Below are 26,556 nucleotides of genomic sequence, written 5' to 3' on the forward strand. Positions count from 1 at the left end.
GCTTCACAAGGTCGGCGCTTGTAGAGACACCAACACAGACCGACCCAGAAACGGACAGAACCTGTCACAGGAACAACAGAGGCGTCACAGGTCTGGTCAGACTCTCAGTGGTTTCAGTGGAGAGCAGCGCCACAGCGCCCTCTGCCGGACGGTAACTGAATTAATGTAAGACTAACAACAGGGCGCGCTCCGTGATTCGGGGACCCCCCGCTCATGATCCTGCCGCCATTTCTACTTCATTCCATTGGTGCCTTCTGAGAACGGGGATGGGCAGCATCCTGCAGGAGCGGGTAGCGCAGCGCTGCGTGGAGAGGCTCTGCATCGGTGACAGGGAGTGGAAGAAGAAAGCTCCGAGAAGCACCAGCAGGCCCAATGTGGCCGGGTGGGTTCCTGACATCATTATTGATATTAGCGATGCTGAACAGCAGGAGGAGGCTGAGGAGGGGTCTGCTGTCTGCTGTTGTCCTGCTTAACGGCTGCTGTCTGCTGCTGGTCTGACATAATAATAAAATTAAATCCTGGATGCTAGAAGAAAAACACGGATGACGGCCATGTTTTTTTGTTGTTTTTTTCTGGTGTATGTGTAACTGGAATCTAATAATTCACTTCCTCTGGTGCTCTGTAATTTTTAAGGACTAAGATGGGGAGGAGGCAGTCACAAAGGAAGTTTAATCAACCGCAGTGCCCGATCCAGAGTCAGGAAAACAACCATGAGAAGGTGGGTGATCACGGTTACTACTACTACTACTACTACTACTACTACTACTACTACTACTGCTACTACTAATGCTAATAAATAATAACATACGAAGTTAAATTTTTTTTTAGGAAAAACAAAGACTCCCGCATATGTACCCATAAATAAGAGAAGGGTACATTTCTGCCAAAAATACTCAGAAACTGGGAATAAGCTCAGAAATTCTCTAAAAACAAAGAAGAACAAAGATATTTCTGAATTTGCGAGAGAGAAAAAAGTTAGGAATTTTGAGCTTGATCTAGAAAACAAATCGGACACTGAGTTTGAAAAGTCGAACATTTTTGATTTTTGGAAATTTTCAGTTTCAAAAGTCAACAATTTAAAAGTCTTCAAATTTTTGACTTTGGAGCTCAGAAAATTACTTGTTTTGGAACATTTCTGGGATTAACCTAAAAATTTCAGAGTTTTTGTTGAAAATGTACTCCTTTTACTCTTTGCTTGAAACTACCTCGCTGACAGCGTCAACAAACTGAAGATAAGCTAACCTCAGAACTTCGATGTTAAAAGATCTGCTCTCATAGCACTTCTAGTTGAATGACCTCTAAACCAGTGTTTATCAACCTTTTTTGGGCCAGCAGCCCCCCCCCGCCCCCCCAGCCTTTATCCAGGTCCCTCATCGCCCCCCACCAAAGAATTTGCAGGCTACTTTGCACTGACTATTATTTTATTATTAATATTACTATCACTATTGTAGATGTTTTGATTTTATGCTTGTTTCTGTATTTATCATCAAAAATGATTTCCCAGAGAACAGAAAAGCCATATGAATAGAAATTATTTTCACAGGTGTCAACGAAAAATGCAATGAACATTCAAGTTAAAATTTTTAGGCCTAACAGCAGCCAATCAGAGTGGAAAAATATTCTTATTCTGTGTCATTTTCTAGTTGTTAAATCTTCCACAAAATGAGCAGATAAAAGATGTTCAATATGCCAGTTTAAACTTTGATCTATTTGCAAACGACTGAGCTCTGCAGCATTAAACATGGATAGAACTGTAACTACTACATCTTCTTCTCATCAGTGTTTGTCGGTTTCTGGTGGTGCAGCTCTGTGCTGCCTTCAGGAGAATGGGACATCAGAGTATCATCCATAAAATTTCACCCACATGGCATTTATTGTGCAAACCAGAGCTTTCAGTGGAAAAACAAAAGTTCCAGATCCTTTTAATGCCATACAAATATGAGACAGAAACATGGATTATATCTTTATATAGACCTGTCTATTGATTTATAGATTAATAGTTTTACTGGACAGAAATTACAAAGAACAAATCTGGTTCTTAATCAAATCCTAATGAGTCAAATTGAAAGTGTCATGGAGTCATCAGCCTCATGACATTAACACTGACATGAAAAATAATATTGAATAAATATATAAAATCTAATTAAAAACATAAATAAGTTATCAGTTATTTACTGTTATGGTCTGTAAGATATTATTTCATCAGTACTAGATGTGGTCTCAACAAACCCATGGCACTTCAACAAATTATTTTACCTTTTATCTGGAAATAGTGTCTGTTTATTCTTGACATAAAGTTCTCTTTATTTATTATTGCTCGAATGGTCTTTCCATACCAGTTTATTCCTCTGTATTTACTTTAGTTTCTTAGTTTATTCTTGCATTTTGTTCGTCATTCATTTCCATTTAGTTTCATTTGATTAGTTTATCTCTTGGTTTATGTCCACTTTAGTTTCTTTCGAGTTGCTAGATTTATTTGATCGTTTATTGACCATCAGTAATCTTCACTCATCACCTGCTGCGCCGCCTAATCGTCATGTTTCACATCATGTGTTGATTTTTCACTGTTCAGCGTCGGATTCTCTGTTTTTATGCCATAATTCACATCTAGTTCGTCGCTCCGTTTTATGTCCCGCTTCTCCTGTTTCAGAGTTTTGCGCAATGTGAACGTCTTTTTTTTTTAACCCCTAAGGTGCAGGGCGGTCGGGAAGCGTATCGATGGGGAAAAGGCAGACTGACATAAACCTTTTAAAACAACGGAAACAATTTCTGCATTCTGATTATTGAAATTTAAAAGTGCTGTGTTGTTCTATCACCCCGTTTCATACCGGACCACTTACAGCACCGGTGTTAACGCTATAAAATGAACGCTCTCTATCGTGGTATCACCCATGGAGGGATTTCTTTATTTAAATGGGTTCATTTTTCAGAGGGATACACAGTGAGGGTATCGTGATTTTAGCTACCAGTAGCAGGAGAACGGAGCTGCGCCAAGAAGCTAACAGAAGCTAACAAACACTGTAGAAGAAGAGCTGCCATCGATACAGTTGCAGCCAAGCATGATTTAATGTTACACAATACAGTTTTACCAAGTTGCTCAAAGTCTAAACTGGAATTGTTGTGCGTTTACCTTCGACCAAACGCCCCCCAAAGGCATCCCAGCACCCCCTTTTGTAAAAATGTCTGTCAGCGCCCCCTGCTGTCCTCTGAACGCCCTTGGAGGGCGGTGCCGCCCACGTTGAGAACCGCTACTCTAAACAGAGCAGCAGGTTCACCCTGTGCAGACTGTAGACTGGGACCTGTTCAGGGTGAACTCTGACCTCTCCAGGGAGAACGTTGCCTCTTATATAATTTCTCAAGCAGAGGAAGGTAAAGCAAATGGATGAAATGATGGTAATGATTTGACGACTCAGTATTGCCGTTTGGGTTTTTGTTTACCTCTAGGGCAGGGGTCCCCAAACTTTTTCCTGAGGGCCACATAACTTTTTCCTTCTCTGGTGGGGGGCCGGAGTCAGTTTGTAACAGAAAAAGTGTGACGATTGCAGGAGTGCCTAAATGTAAAAATATTTTGTTTTCCAGAAAGTGCAATCAAATAACTCTCTCTGGGTTCTTCACAGAAATAATCCAGGAAGAATTATAGTCCGTTTTTCCAAAGAGGGGGGCGGACACCCAAAATTTGATTCATAACAGTTCAATTAATATCACATTTATTATGGTTGAAAAAGAAAAAGTTGCCAAGATTTAACAGAACTGATTACGGTAGTTTCCGAACGGTAACAGTAACAGTAAAAGTGCTGATCCTTCGTGTCTGCTACTAGCACGTGCTAAATCAGTGGTCCCAACCTTTTTATTACCGTGGACCGTCAAGACTTGGACATTTTGTTGCTTAGAGGGTGTGGGGGGACAAACAGTCAGATAAGGCTTCTGCATGTTGGTGTTCCCATTAAATACTGAATATGCCCTATTTGGGTTGTCTTGGCCCATTTATCGCAACTTGTGGGGTTTTCCCTGACCGGGAACGAGAATATGTTCTGTTGAATGTGGCAGGTAGCCAATCAAAAAGCGCAGTGACGTAAGAACAGAGGGGAATCCCAAACAGCGGACATATTGTGCAACTGAGAGTCTGGTGGATATCGGAGATGATATGTGGAAATCCATCCATCCATCCATTTTCTTTCACCCTTGTCCCTCAGTGGGGTCAGGAGGGTTGCTGGTGCCCGTCTCCAGCTAACGTTCCGGGCGAGAGGCGGGGTACACCCTGGACAGGTTGCCAGTCTGTCGCAGGGCAACACAGAGACACACAGGACAAACAACCATGCACACACACACTCACACCTAGGGCCAATTTAGAGAGGCCAATTAACCCGACAGTCATGTTTTTGGACTGTGGGAGGAAACCGGAGTACCCGGAGAAAACCCACACATGCACAGGGAGAACATGCAAACTCCATGCAGAAAGACCCCAGGCCGGGAATCGAACCCAGAACCTTCTTGCTGCAAGGCAACAGCTCTACCAACTGCGCCACTGTGCAGCCCCGATATGTGGAAATGTTTATTATTAAATCTAAAAAGTCATTATTGTTTATTCAGTTAAAAATGTTAACTATGGAAAAACACAATCACCTCCAAATCATAGTACAGCAAATAGAGTGGCTGCTCCCGTCGTCTTTCATCCACCGCCCTTTTTTTTTATTACATCTTTTATCTCTTAAAATGACTCTACAAACTATCACTACTGCTTCTACAACATCATCCGTGTTTGCTTATTCTAAATTCCCGCTATGTTGTTTTTTTTTTACTGGATTATCCTCTGGAATCGGAATGTTCGTGACTGGAATCGGTTCGTGCCGTGTGGCTGAACACAAACCGATCGAACCTGTTGTACTTTTATCAGCTCTGTGGTCACAGATGTTTGGAGAATCGGCCGACAATTCTTAAATCTTGCCGTCTAAACCAGACTTAAGACTCACAAGCTCTACTCATCTCCTCTTGACCACTGCCCAAACGCTCTCACTCTGGTCGCTATGGTAACGTTTATATATCTCTTCAAAATAAGATACAGAAGTGCCACAAAAACAAACATTTTACTTTCGTGAAAATTTTAACTCACGATAATGACTAACGGGAGCCCTGAGCTTGTTTCTCTGCAACGAGACGATCCTATCTGAGAGTGATGAGAGACAATAACACCCGAAGTGTTGCTTATATGCACAGTGTGCTTGGTCTCTGCGTGGCAAAGCAGCTTGAAGCTTCATTGCCTCATTAGCAGCCGGTCGCCGCATGTTACGCAGAGCGGGCTTGTAATGTGGGACTCACCTACCGGTCCGGGATAAATCCATTCTCCTGTCTCTTCTCTGGGCCTTTTCCCCTTTGCAAAGAAACTTTCCAAAGACATCTGATCTGTTACTTACTCATTTTGCTGCTTGTGGGCTCAATGTTGGCGCGCAAGTAACCAGACTTCCAATGATTCACTTCCTGCTAAAGAGCCCCCTGATGGTTGAAGAAAAATCCACATATAAACGGCTTGTAATCCGGAAAATATGGTATATGAAAAAAAATCTAAATGCTCTCTGGTATTGTTCAAGGGGCCGGACCAAATGTGGAGGTGGGTCGGATCTGGCCCGCGGGCCGTAGTTTGGGGACCACGCGGAGTCTGTTTGGTTTCCCTTGAATGCCTTTCTTTGCATACTCCAGTGTTCTCCTGCCTTTAGACGTTGGGCTAACTGGCCCCTGTAACTTATCCATTTAGATCTTTAGATCCTGTCATAAGAAACTTGTTGGTCTAATTGAAAAGTTACTTCAAACCTAAATTTGTCAGTGGTCTGAGTTATTTGGGACTTTTCTGTATATTCACAGAAACCACAGAGAAGGAAACACAAGTCTAACACTTCCTCGACCAAATGCAGCGCTCCACTGTACAGGTGAGGCAATAGTTGGATTATATTTTGTTATTCTGCCTTTGGCTGTTTAGATGATCAGCCTTCCTGTTTCCAGCAGCGCTCAGGGAACCTCCATGCTTTATCCAGCTGCCTCTGAGGAAGACAGGATGAAGATCAAGGTGTCATCGGCCACTGAGAACAGGGAGTACACACACACAGAGCTGAGGGCGAGCAAACACACAGCAGCCCTCCTGGACCACGGCCTGCCTCATCCCAGTCCTGACCAGCAGGAGGAGCTCTCCCCCCAGGAGGACAGTGACACAGACTTGTCAGAGTCAGAAAGACTCCCCCTGTCTTCCCGTCCCCTCGCCCCGCGACTGGAGCTCAGGCCCGAGGTGGTGGAGGATGGAGACGCCCCATCTCATTGCCGGACGGTCAGAGGACGGGACTTCCCAGACTTCCTCCCTCCACCGTTTAATTCATGGAGCCTCAGTCAGCTGGCTGTTTTCTGCAACACGGAGGGCAGAGGGGCCTTCCGACTCCGGCCCGTGGGCCCCTTGGAGCGGTACCTGGAGAGGTTGCTGCAGCTGGAGTGGCACCAGATCCAGACAGTTCAGGCGGAGCATGGGACGCAGGACGTACCAGGAGGGACGTCCAGTTGCCAGAGGTCCAGCACTGCGGCCCCAGCCCCGACTCGCCTCAGCTCTCCCAAATGCATCCTGCAGTGCCAGCGTGGCTTCCCTCTCTCCTTCCTGTCCTCACTAGCCGGACACTCCGCCCTGCTGGCCGGTGGTACTAGTGGTCTGTGCCGGATCTGCTCCTCCAGCTGTAGCACATCATGCTGCCACTCCATCCACAGTCACAGCCATCTGTCCAGACTGAGTCTGGATGGCAGCAGAGGGCCCCTGCCGCACCCCAAAAGGAGCTATAGTGAGAGCCGGGTCCACTCCTCAGACAGGAGGCTCAGAACCCAGAGATCCATCAGCCCCACCAGCGCCAGCAGCTACCTGAAGAGGATGCAGGCTTCAGGAAACATCCGAAATCCCATCCAGGCTGGTCCAGGAAGGACCCATTCCTCTGATAGGGGCCGTGATGAGCCAGGCTCGACAGCGGGAGTTCTAAGGAAGAGGACTCACAAGCTCTCCGAACAGAGGAGAGGTGGAGGGAAGCACTTAAACAGGTCAGAGACGAGCCGGAGCAGTTCTGAGAGCAGAACAGGAAGAGAAGAGCGGGACAAAGTCGCTGGCTGGACGGAACAGGAAGTCACTGGACTTAGTGTTTGTTTACCTGGTTCCAGACATCCCCGCGTCCAGAAGCCGACCAGGTCCAAACAGGTTGAATTTGTTACATGACAGCTCACATACTGCCATCAATTAGAGACCTGATCATCTCCGGATGATCATTCAGATGATCAACATGTCTGTTTCAGCTGCAGAAATTATTTAATGACTCATTTTTAGCATCATCACAAACACAACGTGATGTTTGTTGAATGTTTACATGAACATCAATAAAAGATGGAGGTGCTAAAGGTTTAGTTGTTCTTTTTTAAAATATGTTTTTATCCATAAGCTACACTGCCTTACGAAAGTATTCATACCTCCTGAAGCATTTTATATTTTGTCACATTGCACAAATAAGCAAAATGTGTCTTTGTGGCACCAACACAAAGCAGGGACGATATCTTTTTTTTTTCAATCACGGCACATGTGTATGTGTGTGTGTGTGTGTGGTGTGTGTGTATATATGTGCGTGCGTGCGTGCGTGCGTGCGTGCGTGCGTACGTACGTACGTATGTATGTATAGGAACCTCACTCAGCATTTCATAAAAGCATTGTGGGTCATCTTTGTTTAAGTGCCTCTCGTTTATGTTACTGAAAATATGTTCTCAAACTCATCCTTCAGGCATTCATGTAGTACATGCGCTACAAGCCAGCCAGGTACAAGCTCAAACTGTGGGTGGTGTGCGACGCCCACTCGAGCTATGAGTAAGATGCAGGCGTACACGGGCAAACAGGACAAAAGCTAAGTATTATTAATAATAAGTGAATCAAACGCTGATCTAGTGTATAAAATCGTACACTTTTTTAAGTAAACAGTCCTTTTAAAGTTTGTAATTTAATAATTTTATCAGTATTTTATTGAACCTGTTCATATCGTTTTGATTTGGTTGGATTATTCATAAGAGAAGATGATATGTCTGTGTGTTGTAATAAATACCACAATGTCTTTATAAAATAAAAATGAGGAGGTGTTCTAGTGTTGTTATTCCTCTTCTCTTCATTGAAATGTACCCAGAGTATCTATGTCCATAAATCAGTCAAATAAGGTCTATCATAGAAGTTGGCGAGCCAGCTAGGAGCAATAGATGGAAAATCTCTGACAACCAAACTTCCATTTGGTTTATTTTTGTTAGTCATTTTCTGCCATTGCACAGCTGTTGGTTGCTAAGTGATATACTATTTTATAATGTATGCAGAACAAGAAAACTGTACTGATATGAAGAGTTTGTATGCATTGAATGAATTACAACAATGGCAACATTACAGAAGTTTGTAATCCTTTTAAGTGTGTTAAAGTTTTTAGAGTAAGACACAGGGATACTGATTATCAAATTACAGAAGTTTATTCCTTTTAGGTGTGTTAAAGTTTACAGAGTGAGACAGAGGGATATGGATGATCAAATTACAGAAGTTTGTATTCCTTTTAGGTGTGTTAAAGTTTTTAGAGTAAGACACAGGGATACTGATTATCAAATTACAGAAGTTTATTCCTTTTAGGTGTGTTAAAGTTTACAGAGTGAGACAGACGGATATGGATGATCAAATTACAGAAGTTTGTATTCCTTTTAGGTGTGTTAAGGTTTTTAGTGTAAGACACAGACGGATACTGATGATCAAATTACAGAAGTTTGTATTCCTTTTAGGTGCTAAAGTTTTTAGAGTAAGATACACAGGGCATAGTGCTGCTGTTAAATCTCTGGTAGGGTGTGAATCTGAAGAAGATGTTATAAAGTTGATTTCAAAGATTCCACTGTATCTTTCCAGCATTCTGTGGGCGTGCAGAGAGCGCTAAATCTCCAAAGAAAATGTTATCGTAATTTTTCTCACGTAAACAAAGTGCCAGTTCGGACTCAGAAAATGAACCAGTTTGTGATCATAGTGGGGCACTCTTATTACCAAGACTGCCTTTGAAGAAAAATTATATGGTTTTATTTGAAACCAATTCTAATGAAAAAGAGAACAGAAGAGACTCCAAGCCTAGTTACCCAGTCTCTCATTGGACAATGATATTCACTCCAACTAAAGTCGAAAAGATCAAGATCATTGTGGAGCATGTCATAAAAAGCAATATACATTTTGCTCCAAGTCACACCTTATTATGGTGGAGGGGTTTGAGTGTCCCACTGATCCTAAGAGCTGTGCTGTCAGGGTCCAAGAAAGACAGGTCCTAGGTGAGGAACCAGACAAAGTGCAGCCCAACAACCCCTTATGACGAGTAAACCCAATGGAAATAGTGTTCCCTCGCCCGGATGCGGGCCACTGGAGCCCCACTCTGGTGTCAGGCCTGGTGGACGGGCTTTAATCAATGGAGCCCAGCCAGGCACAGCTCAAAGAGGAAACATGGGTTTCCCTTCCCATGGGCTTATCACCTGTAGGAGGGGCCAAAGAGGTCAGGCAGGAGAAGGCATACTTGCTGCCCCCCATCTTGGAGCCTGTACTTTGGGGATTATCCCGGTGAAAGAGAGGATATTTAGGTCTTCTTGTGAGACCTGAAGAGGTGTGGTTGGGTGATGAGTGAACGGTGGTAAGGGATGATGCCAGTCAGACCTGGCAGGCCCACATGTATTATGAGAGCCTGCTGGGAACCTCTGGTAGAGTCTCCCATGAGACGCAGCTTCAACTCCCACCTCTGGCAGATCTTTGTTCCGGGGGACCGTGTTCCTTCTTGGCTGGATCAATCTCCACTCCACCCACCTCTGTCATTATGTCCTTGGTGAAGACAATTCACCCACCTTGCCTGCTAGTGGTGGCATGGCAGCCTGTATGGTATGGTAAAACCATTTACCATATCATTTACAGGAGACAAACCAATTAAAATGGTTCATGATAATAAAATCAAAGATAAATAGTAACACCTGCTTTTCTTTTGGATGAAACTAAAATAAAAAATACATCTCGGTCATCAAATTCACACATTGTCTGACTAAAAAAATAACAGTTTTGCTTTCTATGTATGGATCAACAAGTTCTAGAGTTGTTATTCTTTTGTGATGAATACAGTGTTACAGGCTGTCTGGAGGCTGGACCTTAGCTGTGTCCTCCCCCAGGATCCAACCCGCCAACAGTGTTATATAAACCTTCATGAGGTTTGCAGGAGACACACCTGGAGTCTGCAGATTACCTGAGACACGATGAAGATCGTTCTGTTCTACCTGATGTTGCTGCTGGTCGGATCCGTGTCCACGGATCAGCCAGCTGAGTCGAAAGACCATGAGTCTTCTTCAGAGGAAATCCATGAGGTTTTGAGAGAGATGACTGCCTCACTGACCAAACTGAAGTGTGAAGTTGATAACTTAAAAAAGGAGAATGCAGGTATGCTGTTAGTATCTTTGAAATTGTTATGGGAACATTTGACAAATGTACAGATTCAATTCAATTCAAATAAAAAATGCTTTATTAATTCCAAAGGGAAATTACAAAATTACATGTTGTCGTAACTCAGGTTGAGACCCAATGGGGATTTTTGAAAAGCATGACTTTGATTTCATTCACATAACCAATTTTGAGCTGCAGAGGGATGCCTGTAAATAACGGTGTCATCTACATGAAGGTGAAATTTAGCTGTGGACATTTTTTCCCCAATATTATTGATGGTTAAAAACCAGCAAACAGATATATCACTATGGCAACATCTACAACACATATTAATGTCAGTTTATCAACATATAAAACGGAGAATTTTTTTGTCTTTTGAACTGAACCTTAACATGGTTCCCAGAAAAGTTTAACGTTTTAGAAAATAGAACCGATTTCTGTTTTATTTTGTTTTTCAGACCAAGAAACCAAGCTGGAGGCTGAGATCAAAAAGCTGAAGGAGCAGCAGCAAAGTAACCTTTGAAAATCATCTCCAACCTCTAGCAGAAATATAAAAATACATTCAGGGTTTAGGACACGTATAGAATTGTGCTTATCATTTTAGATAAACATTGTTTGTTTTGATGAGACAATGACAGAAATCTAAACAAAATGTATTTTTTTCTCTGAGAATTGAAACCGATTTGTGTTTTTGTTTTCAGAGCAAGCAACAAAGTTGGAGAGTCAAGAGGCTGAGATCAAAAAGCTGAATGGGAAACTGGAAGGTAACCTTGAAAATCATCTCCAACCTCTAGCAGAAATATAAAAATACATATATGAATTCAGCTTCTGGTCATTTAAAATGTCTTGGACATTTAGACATAAATTTGAATTAATCTGTTTCTCTCAGGCACTCAGGTGGCTTCTCAGCTTATTTGTCTCAAACTACTGTCACTCTGGACCCTTCAACACTTTCACTACTCTGGCCTCAAGTATGTGGTGACAAACATGGAAATGCCTACAATAAAGAAACAGGTAATATCAGTTAGTCCTTCTGATGCTGCAAATATTCATTCCATCTAAGGCATCAACTAATGTTCTGCAGGTATTTCACTGCACCTGTGAGAGGAGCCTAACTTGAGCTACATGTAGGCTTACCTGGAGATTCAAATCCTGTTGGAGCGTGATTACCAGAAATGAGTGAGAACATTCATGCATGAGCATCAGACAAATGGTTTCTCAAGTTCCTCTAATAGTATTACACTGAATCTGGAGGTGGGAGACCAGGTTCTGTGAGTCTTGGCCTGGAACAAATTGGTTTGATAATGAAAATAACCACTCAACCTCAGCGGTCATCTGCTGTTCACCATGTGAGGAGGAAACAGTTGATCTGATCTGAGTGTTTCTGCTTCTGTCATAAATCAGTAAACCCAACGAATGTTATACTTATCCAATCATCTCCAATCAAAAATAAATATTTGCTTGAATCTATTCTGATATGTCTAATCAACAGATTCTATTGAATATGTTTTTACAGCAGGTCTTATAGTCATCAGAAGGAATCACAACTATTCATCAAACTTTATGTTAGACAGCAGCTGTTTAGTCAAATCTGTGTCTAAAAGTTGTAATTTCACTTCTAAATCAGAAAAGAGGGTTGTCTTATAAACATTGCCAATGGAATTTTGTGGAATAAAGATTATTATTATTATTATTATTATTATTATTATTTTATTATTAATAATAATAATAATAATAATATAATATAATAATAATAATAATAATAATATAATAATAATAATAATAAATATAGAACATATTTGATGGCTAACTGATTCAAAAGTATTTTCCCATTTAAATGACGTCCCTCTGAGGGTTTCTTGTGGTCTGAGTCCTTCTGGCCAAAGGCTGATGGTGTTTCTATAGAGTTATAATAAATCCACCAGCTGGATGTTTAGAGGTTGTTGAAGATGTTGCTTCAATCTGTCTGGATTCTGTTGATTCCTTTAAAAGACTGCTAAATATTATTTTTGATTTATTTAGTTTTGATTTTTGTGCTATGTTGATTGATTTTCCTCCTGATTAATATTCTGTGCTAATATTACAGTAAATCACTTTGTGGTTCTTGGCTTGAGGGAGCTGTAATAATAAATAAACATTCTTTATCCTGAAGCTTAATTTGATTGTGTTCAGTTTCTGAGTAGGGGGGGAGAGAAATACGTTTTTATTGAATTGATACCAAATTTTGCTTTAATCACTAACATCAGGAACTGGCAGCTGCTTTGATACTGAAGTTGGCTTCTGGTTCATAAGAACTGGAGGTTTTGACTCAGATGTGACCCAATTTTATCACCGCCTAATGGGAGTAATCAGGGTGTTCCTGGTGCCCGTCTGCAGCTTTCCTGAGGGAATGCGTTCAACTTACTGCACAAAACATTTCACATTTCACCTCATGATTTGGGGAGGTGAAAGTGTTAGCATCTTGTTTAGAAGAAATCTCAGAGTGCCCTGTCTGAGGACACATTTTGATTATTAAATTAGGTGTTATCATCAGTTACTCAGTACTTGAGAAGTTTATCAAATATAATTTTACACTTGCTTAATTAAACATGTTTAAGGTATCCTACTCTGATTGGAGTACAATTTTGGAGTACTTTATGTAGGAATGATTGCTCTTTGGAACACTATTTATTTATTTTTGCTGGGTATAGTTGCCTTAATTTATAAGTCATTTGAAAAGAAAGTGGGTAATGAGAAAGGAGGAAGACATGCGGCCTACAACCACCCCCACGATGACTAAGGCCTCAATATGTGGGTTGTGCTTTGCCCCTGGGCCATCACAGCACCCCCTCTAAATCGTTTTTAAAAAACAAAAACACTCCCATAAATATTGTCTATCGCTGCAGCGGCCTGTCACTTTGACCGGCGGAGGCTCTGCGTTCAGTAGGGAGGAAGTGAGGTAACAAAATGTCTTTGAGGTGGATTTATTTGGGCGCTCCTGGTCACCATTACACCAACACCCTTCTCCAGTGAAACAAAGCAGCTTACATTTACACCTGAGGCAAGTTCCAACACTTACACCAGGTAAAGGGGTGATCAAAAAAATGACAAACAAGAAACAAACACTACTTACACAAACCTAACAAACAATACATGATCAAAATATTTACATGCATGCAAATGATTAAAACTAACTACTCTAAGGTCAATCAAAAAGTAAATGCACTAAATATAAATCTCAGAGTATTACCCCTCTTAATGGAAAATGGTATGCTCCAGGAGCATTCGTCTCCCTTTCTGCTCCACCTGGCTGAGACACACCCAGAAAGGCAAGTACTCAAACAGTTAACTCAAATTGAACCAATCTAAATCAGAAACAAACTGACATTTCCCCCCCACATTCTCTGAACAGGAAAGATGGCCAGTCTCCCTACCCAAAAACAATGTTTACTAAATGTCACAATGCAACTGAAATGAAGAACTATTACAAAACACATTTGGACTGTAAATAAATAACATAATATAAATAATCAATATGGGACGGAACCCCTGGTCTCCATCACACGGCCATCCCGCCCCATGAAAGTAGGGTGACACTACGTGGTGGGCGTCCCTTATTTTGATTTCTGAAAGGTGGCAACCCTAGTATGTGGCGATTTTGAATGTTTTGTGTCACTGCCGTATTCAACCAGAATAGGAGGCATTCAGGTGAGGCTTGTTTGATAAAAACACTTACTTTTACTTAAGCTAACATCCTGCACTAATAACGTGACAATCATCAGCATTAGCACCTTTATAAAAGCAGAACCTTTTCATGAAGCCCACATTTCTGTGTTGAAATATTTTTAATGGTCTGGTGTAATATTCTAATCTTGAATGTCATGTTTTCAACACCACCAGTTGTAAGCTGAAAATCATCTTAGCTAACAGAAATAAAGGTCGGAAAACATCTGTGTAGAATGAATCTATACAATGTTTCACTTTGTGAACAAAGTTACTTAAATAAATGAACTTGGATAATGTTCCAATTTATTAAATATTATTTTATGTTCAATCATATTAAAAGCAATGTCTCGTGAGGTGACGGTTCCACCCTCCTGGCCAGTAGATGGCGGTAATGAGCCTCTGATTGCCGAACGCCAGTGTTTGACCGGCTCTGTGGAGCGGTGTGAATAGTTTCAGGCCGGACGTATTTTTGGAGCTACACCGCCAACATGGACGCTGGTTCTCAGCGTGTTTTACAGTATTTAACAGAAGTTGAAGAGGCAGCTGAGGATGTTCTCACTGCTAAACAGCAGGTACCGGAAACGCGAGGAGATAAAACGAGAATTCGTTTATCACAGAGGACAGACTCATTTCAACTAATCTTTTTACTTAAGCTAACATCCTGCACTAATAACGTGACAATCATCAGCATTAGCACCTTTATAAAAGCAGAACATTTACAGTTTTGGAGCTATGTCATGATATCAAGTCGGAAAGACATCGGCAGTGATGCTGTTGTTGACACCTTTCACTAGCATTGTTTTTCAATTTTAGCTTAAAATACAGAAAGGTTCCAGGTGAGCATCGGTAGGTCTTTGTTAGCTTGTGGTGTTAGCATTCCGGACAGATCAGTTAAAGACCCTGAACCTGGATGACTGAACGCGTTTGTAGGAGCAAACTTCGGGCCAGGCAGCAGGGACACATTTCTGTTTTTGGGACTATTGGGACCAAAGTGGGGGCATTTGACACGAATAGAAAACAACGTGGACTCCACTGTATATAGATGATTGCTGAGTGAAATGACGGTTCATGTTTCAGATCATAGACCTGGACATGAAGCGGAACAGGAACAGGGAGGCGCTGAGCGCTCTGAAACATGACATGGCAGACACAGGTCAGTCATTGTTGCTTTCCCCACTTCCAGACACACACTCTTGGCTCAGACAGTGTAACATTATACACACATGCTCAGGTAAAGATGGTGTGAAAGTGTTTTGTCTTTACAGCGATGTCTGCTGTTGTTTACAGAAAAAGTCAAGGTGTGCTTTGGGAACATGTTCCTCAAGTTCCCCAAATCCAAAGCAAGAGAGATGATCCAGAAAGGCAAACTTCTAAAATATGTAAAAATATTCAATTAATGAAAAGGCGAAAAAAAAAAAAATCTCTAAACTGTTTCCTCTCCTGTAGATCAGGAGCAGCTTGACAAGGAGATCAGCGATCTTCGTAGAAGCCTGAAGGCAAAAGTCAACTGTCTCAATGAGATGCAAGGTATAAATAAGTGTTTGTGTATAAATGTGTAAATAAGCAGGAGCTTCACCAGACTATGTCTATCTTCCAGCTGTTTTATGTGTCTGAAATGATCATGCTGAGTTTTATTTATTCATGTTTTCAGGAAACCCTGAGCTCATAGGCTACAACCTGTCTCCACTGTCCGCTGAAGAATTGAAAGCTATCAACAGCCTCCTGAGGAGGTGACCTGCTGGAGCCACGTTTCTCTTCACTGCTCTGGCAAACAGACGGACAGATCCAAGAAATCCTGCAGTGAATATGTGTGAAAATGTTCCTACGTGTGTCCTCCAGGTTAAATACTTAGCAACAGGGCAGCAGAGCCCAAGGCTTCAGGGCTCATAACCAGCCAGAAGCCTTGGACTGGACCCTTTTTTAGGACTGTTGCCGCCTTGATACTGAATTTAAGAATGTATTTTTTGAGTTTATTGGATAGAACCTCTTTTTATTCCCCACATTCTGATTAAAAACAGAATTAATGTAAGAGTTTCTGAGTGTCCACGTCCATCTTTAGACCACAGATTTTCCTCGAAATTGTCTTACCTTGAAAAAACAGTGAAAGTTTATTTAGTTTGGCGATTTCTGGAAAGCCACGTCCAGCTCAAGGATGCTGCATCCCTCAGGTCCTGTGTCAGAACTTTGCTGGGTTATTGAAGCAGCTTTCTTAAAGAACTTCTTCAGTTGTAAGGAGCTTTGTATACCTTTTCCTGTTGTATGTGTGTAGCCTGGTTAAATAAACCAACCCCTTGTTCTACGCTTTGCATCGTCCAGAGAATCTGGGCTCTCGGCTGTTGAGAAACAATTGCTTCCTATATGCAGTTGGCCAGGTGCACAGTGGTGTAGTTGGTAGAGCTGTTGCCTTGCAGCAAGAAGACTCTGGGTTTGATTCCCGGCCCGGGTCTTTCTGCATGGAGTTTGCATGTTCTCCCTGTGCATGTGTGGGTTTTCTCTGGGTACTCTGGTTTCCTCCCACAGTCCAAAAACATGACTGTCAGGTTAATTGGCCTTTCCAAATTGCCCCTAGGTGTGAGTGTGTGTGTGCATGGTTGTGTGTCCTGTGTGTCTCTGTGTTGCCCTGCGACAGACTGGCGACCTGTCCAGGGTGACCCCGCCTCTCGCCCGGAACGTTAGCTGGAGATGGGCACCAGCACCCCTCCCGACCCCACTGAGGGACAAGGGTGCAAGAAAATGGATGGATGGATGGATGTGGCCTCTGTTGAGCTTATAGATTTTAAATTTCGCTAACGCTTTCCCTTGACGTTTGCAATTTCCCAACTCAATGAAGCTTGTTGGAAATTGGCTCTCTCATTAAAAACTTGTCATGCTTTTAGACAATTCGCATTTCTTTTGTCTCTCCAACCTTGCTGTAGACTTAAGATAATAAACCTTTAATGCCTGAATAAGTTGAAAGTCAGGGTTAAGTGGTTGGAAGTTGGCCAAAAGACTCCTCCTCATTCCACATGTAGCCACTGGCTACCAGTCTGGAGCTTCTTTATACAACTTTCAGCTGCTGGACTCAAAACATCTAATTACAACTACCCAAGTAACTTAAAACATGTCATTGTAAAAGCTCAAGCTAATCATTGGGGTAAAACCTTTTCACCTTTTCTTCCCATATGAAGAATTAATTTTGGCCAGAAGGGGGCAGTGCAGGTGAACCCGTCTCCCTCTCGCCGATGTACGTTTGAAAACGGGTTTCATTTGACAGTAAAAATTTAAGTCAAACTTTTTCTTGAGCATTATCTAACTTTGCATTATAATGCTGCTGCGTGACATTATGTTAATGAGAAAGGTTGGATTGTTTTTCTTTTCGAGGCGCACCACACACTCCTCCAGTCAGGTACTGATATGGTGTGTTGTCCTTTGGGGGAGGGAGAAGATGAATACAAGTACTGCAGCATCTGACATGATGACACAAACACCCTGAGGCATCGAGATGAGGGAAGGGCTGATGACACAGGAGTACATACTCTGTGTGTGTGTGTGTGTGTGTGTGTGTGTGTGTGTATGAGAGAGAGAGAAAGGAAGTGTTTTCAGCTTTCGCTCTCGACAGACTTTGGTTGCGTGCCACAGTTAGAGCTGAAACCAGGCCGTTGTGATGAGTTTGTGAGTCAAACGATGGGAACCTGCTGATCGTCTCAAAAGTCAGACGAGTGCCACACAAGACACTCAACATCATGTTCTTTTTACTGATGACTTACGCTGCAGGCATCTTGTTTACCTCTGATAAACTAGAGGACTGACGAGCTAATAATAATGCTGATGTAGACTAGCTGAATGCAGAGTGAGGCTGTATGGAAGGCCGGACCTGGACCCAGAAAGCTGTGATGCTGCTAACAGACTAACAGGCTGTAGGAAACAGGTGCAGCAGCTGTCAGTCTCAGAGAGGGAACTTCAATTTATCTGCTGCTTAGCTGAGGATGATGAACGTGCGCATGTGGCAACTGCTCCTTCCTGCTGGGAGACTCAAACTGTTTAATGACTTTCAAGAGTAGAGATCTCATTTCGTTGTCACTCCCGTGTCACAGGAGAGCAGAATTTAAGGAGTGATTTATCAGGGCTGACTGGCTGTATGTGGTAATCTCACAGTGGTAGTAGGAGTCAAACAGGAGTAAGGGATTTTTGAACGTGGGATAGGTGGGTGGGGTTGAGCAGACCGGGTGACAGACATTTAGATGACTGTGTACGACTGCGCTGCGTTCTTCCCCACTTTCCCCTGTGGCTCTTCACAGCGCGACGCACTGGAACAAGACACTTCTCCACAGCCTGACACTGTATGGACACTTGGTTTAAAAGATAAGAACTGCCTTTGGAGTGGAACAGACATCTGAGTCTTTAATTTAAAAATGTTCAGATTCACTTTCCTGCAGACCTCAGATACAGAGAGGTGAAGGCGAGTGCAGATGTGTGATACAGCTGCATCATCTTTCATCTAAAGTACTGATAAGTTTTTTTTTCTGTTTTTCAAATGAGGTGCAGAGACAGATTTCAAACAGGAAACAGCCTTAACCTGAAGAAGGACTCTGCTGTATTCAAATACTTACTTACATGAAGTTGTGACACCCCAAGGCCTTCAGCTAAAAAGTAGCTATGTGAAATGTTTCAATACCAACAACAAACAAATGAGTAAAAGTAAAGAGTGTAGTGAAGAATGGCTGCAGCCAGGGCCTTGCGCTGTCCTGTATTGTATTTATGAAACTGTTTTAGCTCGGTGTCATCACTCCCAGGGTTGATTCTGACAGCATGAGCTTAATGTGGAGATCAAATGAAGCCAACAATACCAACATGGTGGAAAGCAGGTCCAGCAGCTGGTAAACATTCCGTTGGTTAATGTCAGGTATGCTTCCTGGAAGAAAGACGGGAAGGAAAACAAACTTTAATGAGGTAAGATGTTCTTCAGAGGGTCAACATCACTTTGTCATGTCTTACTCACTTTCACTATGTGATCATTTGTTTAAGAAAAATGAAAGAAATATACAGTAGTCAAGTTCAGTCAAACCTTTTTCCTTGTGTATTTTCCTTTTTACATCAGTAGCGTAGATATTTGTAGAGCAAATATCGTTGCACACTTGAAATGAAACAAAACTAACAAGTAATTTTTCAGCAATGTATAGGAGCTTGTTTTAAGTGTAATTCCTTAATATTGATGAATGATTACTAGTTCCATTGGCAGATTATTTCACTTATAACAAGAAATGTTTCCCACGTTATAAGTGAAATAATCCGCCAGTGGAACTAGAACTTTGTTATCAATATTAAGGAATTATTGACTGAAAACAAGCTCCTATATATTGCTGAAAAATTACTTTTAAGTTAGTTATGTCTTATTTCAAGTGTACTAAGATATTTGCACAAGAAACTATAGTAAAAATACTTAAGATTTTGTGTTTTTGCAGTGCATACACACAGACACAAAGCGGAGAAGTACGGGTAAAGAAATGGCAAGTAATCATACCAATCAGATGGTAATATGTTTAATGATTTGCAGTGGCCAGAGCTGGATAGTAACTTCTTATGTGGGGCAAAGTAAGAGAGTTCAACTAGGACTACAAAAGCATCACTTCAGGGTTCTTTTCAATAAATTATATATAAACAAAAGGGTCAACGATCTCCCGAAGTCACAGATTCAGTCAAGGAGAGGCTGAACAGACGGTGCTCTATAATGCTTTCATAAAACATCAATTTGGCAGTCATCGGCAAAAAAATGAATGCGTAGGTCAGGACTTTTAAATGCAACAGAAAGAGGAAATAATAGTAACAATAATAAAAAAAAGTAGTGGACTGAGAAAAGAATCTGGTGGTACTCAGATTGATTGCTTATGGGGCCCAAAGTCCAGGCCCCATGAGAAGAAGTGCTGTTTTGGGGTTCAGGCTCAGGTTTAGGAATAAGCTGTGAACTGAATTCAGGTTAGGTTTAGGGTTATACATGTACTAGTACTGGTTAGCGTTAAGGTTAGGGTCAGGGGTAAGCTATAGAAATAAAAGAAACATGCATGGAAGTCAACGCAAAGTACCTGTGAAGATAGAAAGACACACTTGTGCACCAGTGTGTCTGTGTCTGTGTGTGCACACTGTAATGACACTAAATGAACAAATAATAAACTGAAATGATCAGATATGAGGAAACAAACGAGAAAGAAGTGACAAAAGCGGAGACACGAACGAAACTAAAAGTCCAAACACGTACGGATCATAAGAAGAAGTCTGGTTTGACACATCTGCTGGCGGGGTTTGTTGTGTTCATCAACACAGAAAACGAAGCTGCTCGACTAGATGGATGGATGTTGCCAGTAAATCATTCCAAAAGACATGATCGGACATGCAGAGTCAGTGGAATGATTTTATTGTTTTCCCCAGCTTTAATTGGAAAGTGTTCCTGGAGAGGAAGCCGCTTCCTCTGCTTCCTGTCAGACGGATGAAGGATCCAACACAAACCCTCCAGTTCATCTCTGCTGCTTATAGACTAGACCTGGTGAAAAAGTTGGGACACCTGCTGTCACTGTCTGCTGAGAAAGCCACAGAAAGAAAGCTTCTCCCTCAGATGAAAGATTTTTCTATTCAGTTTGTAACATTTGGTATTTTACCATTTCTACTGTAGATTTGACTGATTTTTTTTGTTTTACAGTGTGGAAACAACCTCACCACCATTAGACTCAACTTCACTAATCATTACACAGTCAGTTTTTTTTTAAAGCCCATAAATATACAGTGAAGGCCAACAGTTTGGTAGTGACACCAATGTTGCGTTAGCTTTGGACTTCCTGGTTCTTGCACAGAGTTATTAGATTACATTAAGTCACTACAGCAGCTTTATTAGTGAAAAAGGTTTAAATTGCAGCAAAGTTATGAAAAAACAAACAAAAAAACAACCATAACCTTTTATTAGCTAACTTCATGTCAGCATAGTCATGCAAATTACTAGTTTTATTAGTAGCTATTCATAGCCAAAGCAGACCTGTACTGTTGATGCTAATATTTTGTGGATCCCTAGTAATAATTTAAATTATTCTGTATTTCCAAGGATTTTAAAGTCTTTTTTCTTTTCTTGTTGACTTACAAAAGTCCATCCTAAGTTTGCTATTTAATAATTGTTTCTAACTAAAATATATTAGGCAGGTTACTGTAATTTTGGTTCAAACTGATTCTATTCCACAGTTTGTGCTTTAATGCAGGTTAAATATTTTGGTCCCTTTGAGGATTACAAAACAAAGTTTTACCATGGCCTCCTCCGTCAGCCCAGTAGAATTTGTTTCACAAGTGGAGCATTACGGCATTCACAATAATGCTTCTGTTAATAATTCTCACTATATGAGAAGAGTAGAAAACATATTTTATAAACATGTAATAACTGTACAATTAGTTTTTTTTTTATTTCTCTGGGTTAATCTTTTAAAGTTATTTTTTTTATTCTGCTCTCTTTTATAATCTAACCCTATTACCCCAAGTTTACAGCGAGGAAGCTTTTCATATTTTGTGGACCATAATATCCTCCTACACCGTCTTCATGTGGATGTTGGTCTCTGTGACACTGTTCTGGACTGGTCAAAATCTTTCCAATCGACTGGAATGTCTTAGCCTTGGTAAGGCCAAGTCCAAGGCTGTCTCTGTTTCCCACAAGGGTCAGTCCTAGGGCCCCTGCTATTTTCCCTTTACATGCTGGCTTTGGGTCAAATCATTAATCGGCCCAACATCTCCTTTCATTGCTTGCTGACGATATACAACTTTACATTAGAACTGGAGCATCATCACCACCATTTTCACTCACTGCCTTCACTACCTGCCTGGAAGAGATGAGGACGTGGATGAATCAGAATTTTCTTCAGTTAAACTGCTCCAAAACTGAGGCCATATTGATTGGCACACCTCACCAGGTTCAGTCTTCAACTTTGACGAGCATTTTCTTTTCTGGACAAGACATCCTCCTTTCCACCACTGTTACACATCTTGGAGTTAGAATGGATTCTCATCTTACATTTGAAAATCACATTAAGCATCTGTTTAAAATCTGTTTCTTTCATCTTCGTAATATAACCAAAATTCGTCCATCTCTCTCTTTCTCTGATGCCGAGACTCTCGTCCATGCCTTTGTCTCCTCCAGGCTCGACTACTGCAACTCTCTGTTCATTGGAAACCATAGAAAACACCTTCAGAAGCTTCAATGCATTCAAAACAGTGCAGCCAGGATTCTGTTGAGAGCCCGTAAATCTGACCATATTACATCTATTCTCCATGATCTTCATTGGCTTCCTGTCACCTACAGAATTCAGTTTAAAATTGCTCTCATTACTCATCAGTGTTTAAACGGAATCTGACCGGATTATCTGAAGGACCTTCTCATTCCACATTCATCCACCAGATCTCTACGATCACAAGAATGCAACTTCCTCCACTGTCCTTGATCCAGATTAAGAACCATGGGAGATCAGGCATTCGCTGTGGCTGCCCCCCGTCTCTGGAACTCTCTCCCGGACTACTTGAGAGCTCCGCAACCACGGGTTGACTTCAAAAGAGGCTTAAAGACTTTTCTAAGCCTATTCTGCTTCCACATGATTTTTATGATGCTGATTTTATCTTTGATTTTAGTTGTACTGTACTAGCACTTTGAGATTTTTGCTAATGAAAAGAGCAGTACAAATTAAATTGATTATTATTATTATTATTATTATTATTATTACTTCCTACTGTTTAGTAAAACCAGATCCAGTTTTCAGTCCTATATACAGAAGACTTTGAAATACGCAACTGTTGCCGGGGAAAAAGATGGGGGTCAAGTTTGGGTCTGGAATTTTTAAGAAGCCTCCAAAAAGACAAATCAAAACTATTTTGACTGTCGAGGACTGTCCTGAAAATTTAGCTGACCCTGGAGTCGTGACACATTTCTCCACTGTGCAGTCACACCTGCACAAACAGAAGCTTCATGGAGCCTTCATCAGAAGGAGAACTTTTCCGTCGACCATGAGCACAGACAAACGAGAACACCCCAAGTGAAGTAAACCTCTGAATTTTGGGGGAACAAAATAAGAGCTTAGCTATAGCTAGTGGGGGAAAAAAATAACATTTTGCATAGCACGTTTGAAAAAAAAAAAGGCAAAACAGAACATTTTCCCACTTTTTTAGGTCATTTATGAAGGTTTAAAGCTTCTATTTTTGAGGAATAAAAATGTGTTGGTTTTTTTGTTAATATCAGTTATTTATTTAGGTAAACCTGACATTAGAATTCAGATTAAAATCTTTGGCACAAAATCGGAATATTAAAGGTTATTCCATATACAATAATTGTATAATTGATTGACTGATTAACATGCTGAGCAAAGATGGTGGCTCCTCTTATACACTAAGGGGTATAAATAAATTTCCGCCTGACAAAAAACACACAAAAGTAAATCACTTATAGCCTCACAGCTATTAGATTTAATAAGAAACTTTTGGTACCTCTGTAAAGGTAAGATGTCATAGAATGGTTTTCTGGTGTCAGCACCATTGTAGCTTTTACCCTGCCTGAAATATTAGGGACAAAATACAAAATATTTTGCATTTTTTGAACCTCGCCTAAATTTTCTTTGAAATAAACATTGCAAAACACTACCAAAATATTATTTATAGCACAAAAAAGTAGTACAGACTTTTAAATCTAAATGTTGTGTAAAAGTATACCAAATTTGGACTCAATCAGATGAATCATATTTACTTTAGAATGGTATTAGTGATAAATTTCTTAGGCGGAGAGGCCATTTTGGCACATTTATCCAAAAATGTCACCAAACTGTGCCAAATGTGTTTTTTACATCAATACTGGGGGTTTGTTAAATTTAATAGCTTATTACCATCTAATGACACTTTCTACATATAATATAACCATTGGTCATGACATTTACCCCATTTATATGCAAAATGTACCATTGTGCACAGTGTAATATGTATAATAATGATGACCTGAAAGCTCTTTCTTTGACTCCAAATAGAAAACTTTTATTGAAACAAGATAAAACAGTCAAAAATACTTTTTGAAGTAATTTAAAAGAGCAAATAAACAATTTTGAAAATCCACCACCACCATCACCACCAAAAAAAAAAACAAGTTCAAAAATTTAAAAAAGACCACAAACTACACGTTTTTGTGGTAGTCCTCAAAGCAATTCCTGTCTGGCTGAAGACATAGGGCAACGTTGCATTTGGGACAGTACAGTGGTGTTTTTCTCTTATTGCCAGAGGTGGGGGGAGGTTCAGCTCCACCTGAGCTTGATGGCTCGGCTTCCACTTGACTACAAATAAAAATAAAGTATTTGAAGAATTAGAGGTTTATTACAAAGTAATGAACCAAAGTAAACATAAAATCCTTACTAGTAAAATTAAACATATTTTAGTAAAACATAAATAAACAAATAACCACATGGTTTTACTTCCTGCCATTATTACAAGCATATAATCACAGATAAATAAATAAATAAATAAATAAATAAATAAATAAATAAATAAATAAATAAATAAATAGAACCAAAACATCAAATATTTTGTGTGAAATTGCGGGGGGAAACTTACACATCACCGAGATCAAGTCTGTCAGCTGTGTCCGGCTCTTCCTCTTCCTCCTCGTCCGAATCCCGCCAGCTATCAGAAGAGTCTTCCAGCTCAACATCGCTCCGAAATAGTTCTTCTAGCACCTCCACATCGGACATTTTCCTCCGCGCCATTGAGATAATTTTTCCAAGATTTAGCTCCACTCGTAGCAAATCGAAAAACCGTTGTTCAAAAGCCTTCAAAAGCCTCTAAATCGTCCAGTTTCTGCTGCTATGATCGATTTATCATAAATAAATCAAAACTGAACTCACGGAACCGAGATAACTCCACGTGCTCAGACTCCCGTATACAACACCTGCTTACGCACGGAGAGCGCACGAATTACGCATACATTTAGACCGGGTTCCGGAAAATACGTCATGATTTTGCATAGCCGACATCTTGTGCCATACTCTGAGAGTCTTTCCACTGTCTCGTGAAGCCACAAAATGGCCGTGATGATCAGCTGATCGGGTGTTTTCCGGGCAGTTGCGTCATCGCCCGAGGACCTTTAAATCTCATCAGCTGTTTTTAAATAGCTCTAAAATCTTAACATTTTGGGCAAAACCTTTATGCGGAATAGTTTTTGAAAGATTAAAGCCTCTTTTAGCGGATAATAATAAAGAAAAAATGTTAAAGGCACGTGGAGCCTTTGTTTACAGAGCGAGCCGAGGTCACGTAGCAGCTGGACCCACTGGTGGGTCCGTCGGGTTGAACAGGTTCATGTCGGGGCTGCAGCAGACACAGCGTTTCACTGACTGCACAGAAGGAGTTTCTTTATTTTCCATTATCACAGCACAGAGAATCAAACAACATAAATCAACAATATAGCAGGGAAAGCCGTAGAAATCGAACATATGGAAACGTTCAAGCAAAAAAAAAAAAAAAAACGTTAATACTGAAATGATTCCATGAATGTCAATCATATGATGATGAAAAGAAGAGAAGTTTTAACTCAGACATGTAGTTATATGTTTTTTCCATCTGTTTATTTTTTCACATCAGTTTTTCCTCTGTGATCTACTCGAAGGCTTCAAGAAAAGCTCACATCCAAAACCGTTTAGACTGAGTGAAGTTTTTGTTTGGCCTTCATTTCGCTGAGTTTTATCATTTCTCCTCTGGATCCGATTCTCAGTCAAACTAAATCAGAAAGCTGAGTGCTGATTCTGAAGGGAGCTGCTGGCTCCTGTGAGGTCGACCTCACAAAGTGAATCCTTACTGGAAACCGCAAACCCTCTCACCCCCGACCACACAATCAGAGCAAAACAGGAAGACACACACAAAACCAGCATCTATTGATCAAAATCAAAGGTGAATATCATCTAATCTGGTCACCATTACTGCACTTTAGCACTAGTGTTTTAAGGTGATAGATAAGGTTAAGTGGTCAAGAGTTTACATCAAATCTGGTTGATTCAGAGCACGGCTTTAAAAATGTATATTTATTTTGGGCAACATCAAGATCGAGAATGTATTGGAGGGGCCAAATGTGGCAACATTTCTTTGATTAAACTACGTATTAAACTGTGAAAACCATGAAAAAGTAGTTGGCTCTGCATTTGATGAGTATTTCTTTCAGTTAAATAATATTGAGCATCTTCTCATGTTAATGTAATTTGGCAGAGTACACACAGTCTACACTGCTGTAAACATGGCAAAAACAATAAGTCCTACCAGGTATTTTTACTCTAGTTTCTAGTGCAGATATTTTAGTACACCTGAAGCAAGATAAAACTAACTTACAAGTCATTTTTCAGCAACATAAAGGAGCT

General features: G+C 40.8%; 2 protein-coding genes across 4 annotated transcripts; both read left to right on the top strand.

Annotated features, from left to right (window-relative positions):
• LOC103465494 (uncharacterized) lies at positions 1-7,410 on the top strand. Of its 2 annotated transcripts, none has more exons than XM_008410388.3 (4): positions 1-382; positions 634-718; positions 5,857-5,921; positions 5,998-7,410. In XM_008410388.3, exons 1-4 carry the CDS (start codon positions 267-269, stop codon positions 7,229-7,231), a joined length of 1,500 nt encoding a protein of 499 aa, XP_008408610.2. In that variant the 5' UTR covers positions 1-266; the 3' UTR covers positions 7,232-7,410. The 2 variants fall into 2 exon arrangements, with proteins under 2 accessions (XP_008408610.2, XP_008408609.2); XM_008410387.3 differs by having other exon boundaries at positions 4-382; positions 5,995-7,410.
• A 7,187-nt stretch (positions 7,411-14,597) lies between these two features.
• On the top strand, positions 14,598-16,216 carry pdrg1 (p53 and DNA-damage regulated 1). Of its 2 annotated transcripts, none has more exons than XM_081607429.1 (5): positions 14,598-14,754; positions 15,260-15,335; positions 15,448-15,561; positions 15,629-15,709; positions 15,834-16,216. In XM_081607429.1, the coding sequence occupies exons 1-5, from the start codon at positions 14,671-14,673 to the stop codon at positions 15,914-15,916; spliced, it is 438 nt and encodes a 145-aa protein (XP_081463555.1). In that variant the 5' UTR covers positions 14,598-14,670; the 3' UTR covers positions 15,917-16,216. The 2 variants fall into 2 exon arrangements, with proteins under 2 accessions (XP_081463555.1, XP_008408607.1); XM_008410385.2 differs by having other exon boundaries at positions 15,470-15,544.
• The last annotated feature ends 10,340 nt before the right edge of the window (positions 16,217-26,556 follow it).

The sequence above is a fragment of the Poecilia reticulata genome, chromosome 5 (assembly GCF_904066995.2).
Source record: "Poecilia reticulata chromosome 5, P_reticulata-male-v2, whole genome shotgun sequence".
Classification (NCBI taxonomy): Eukaryota; Metazoa; Chordata; class Actinopteri; order Cyprinodontiformes; family Poeciliidae; genus Poecilia; species Poecilia reticulata.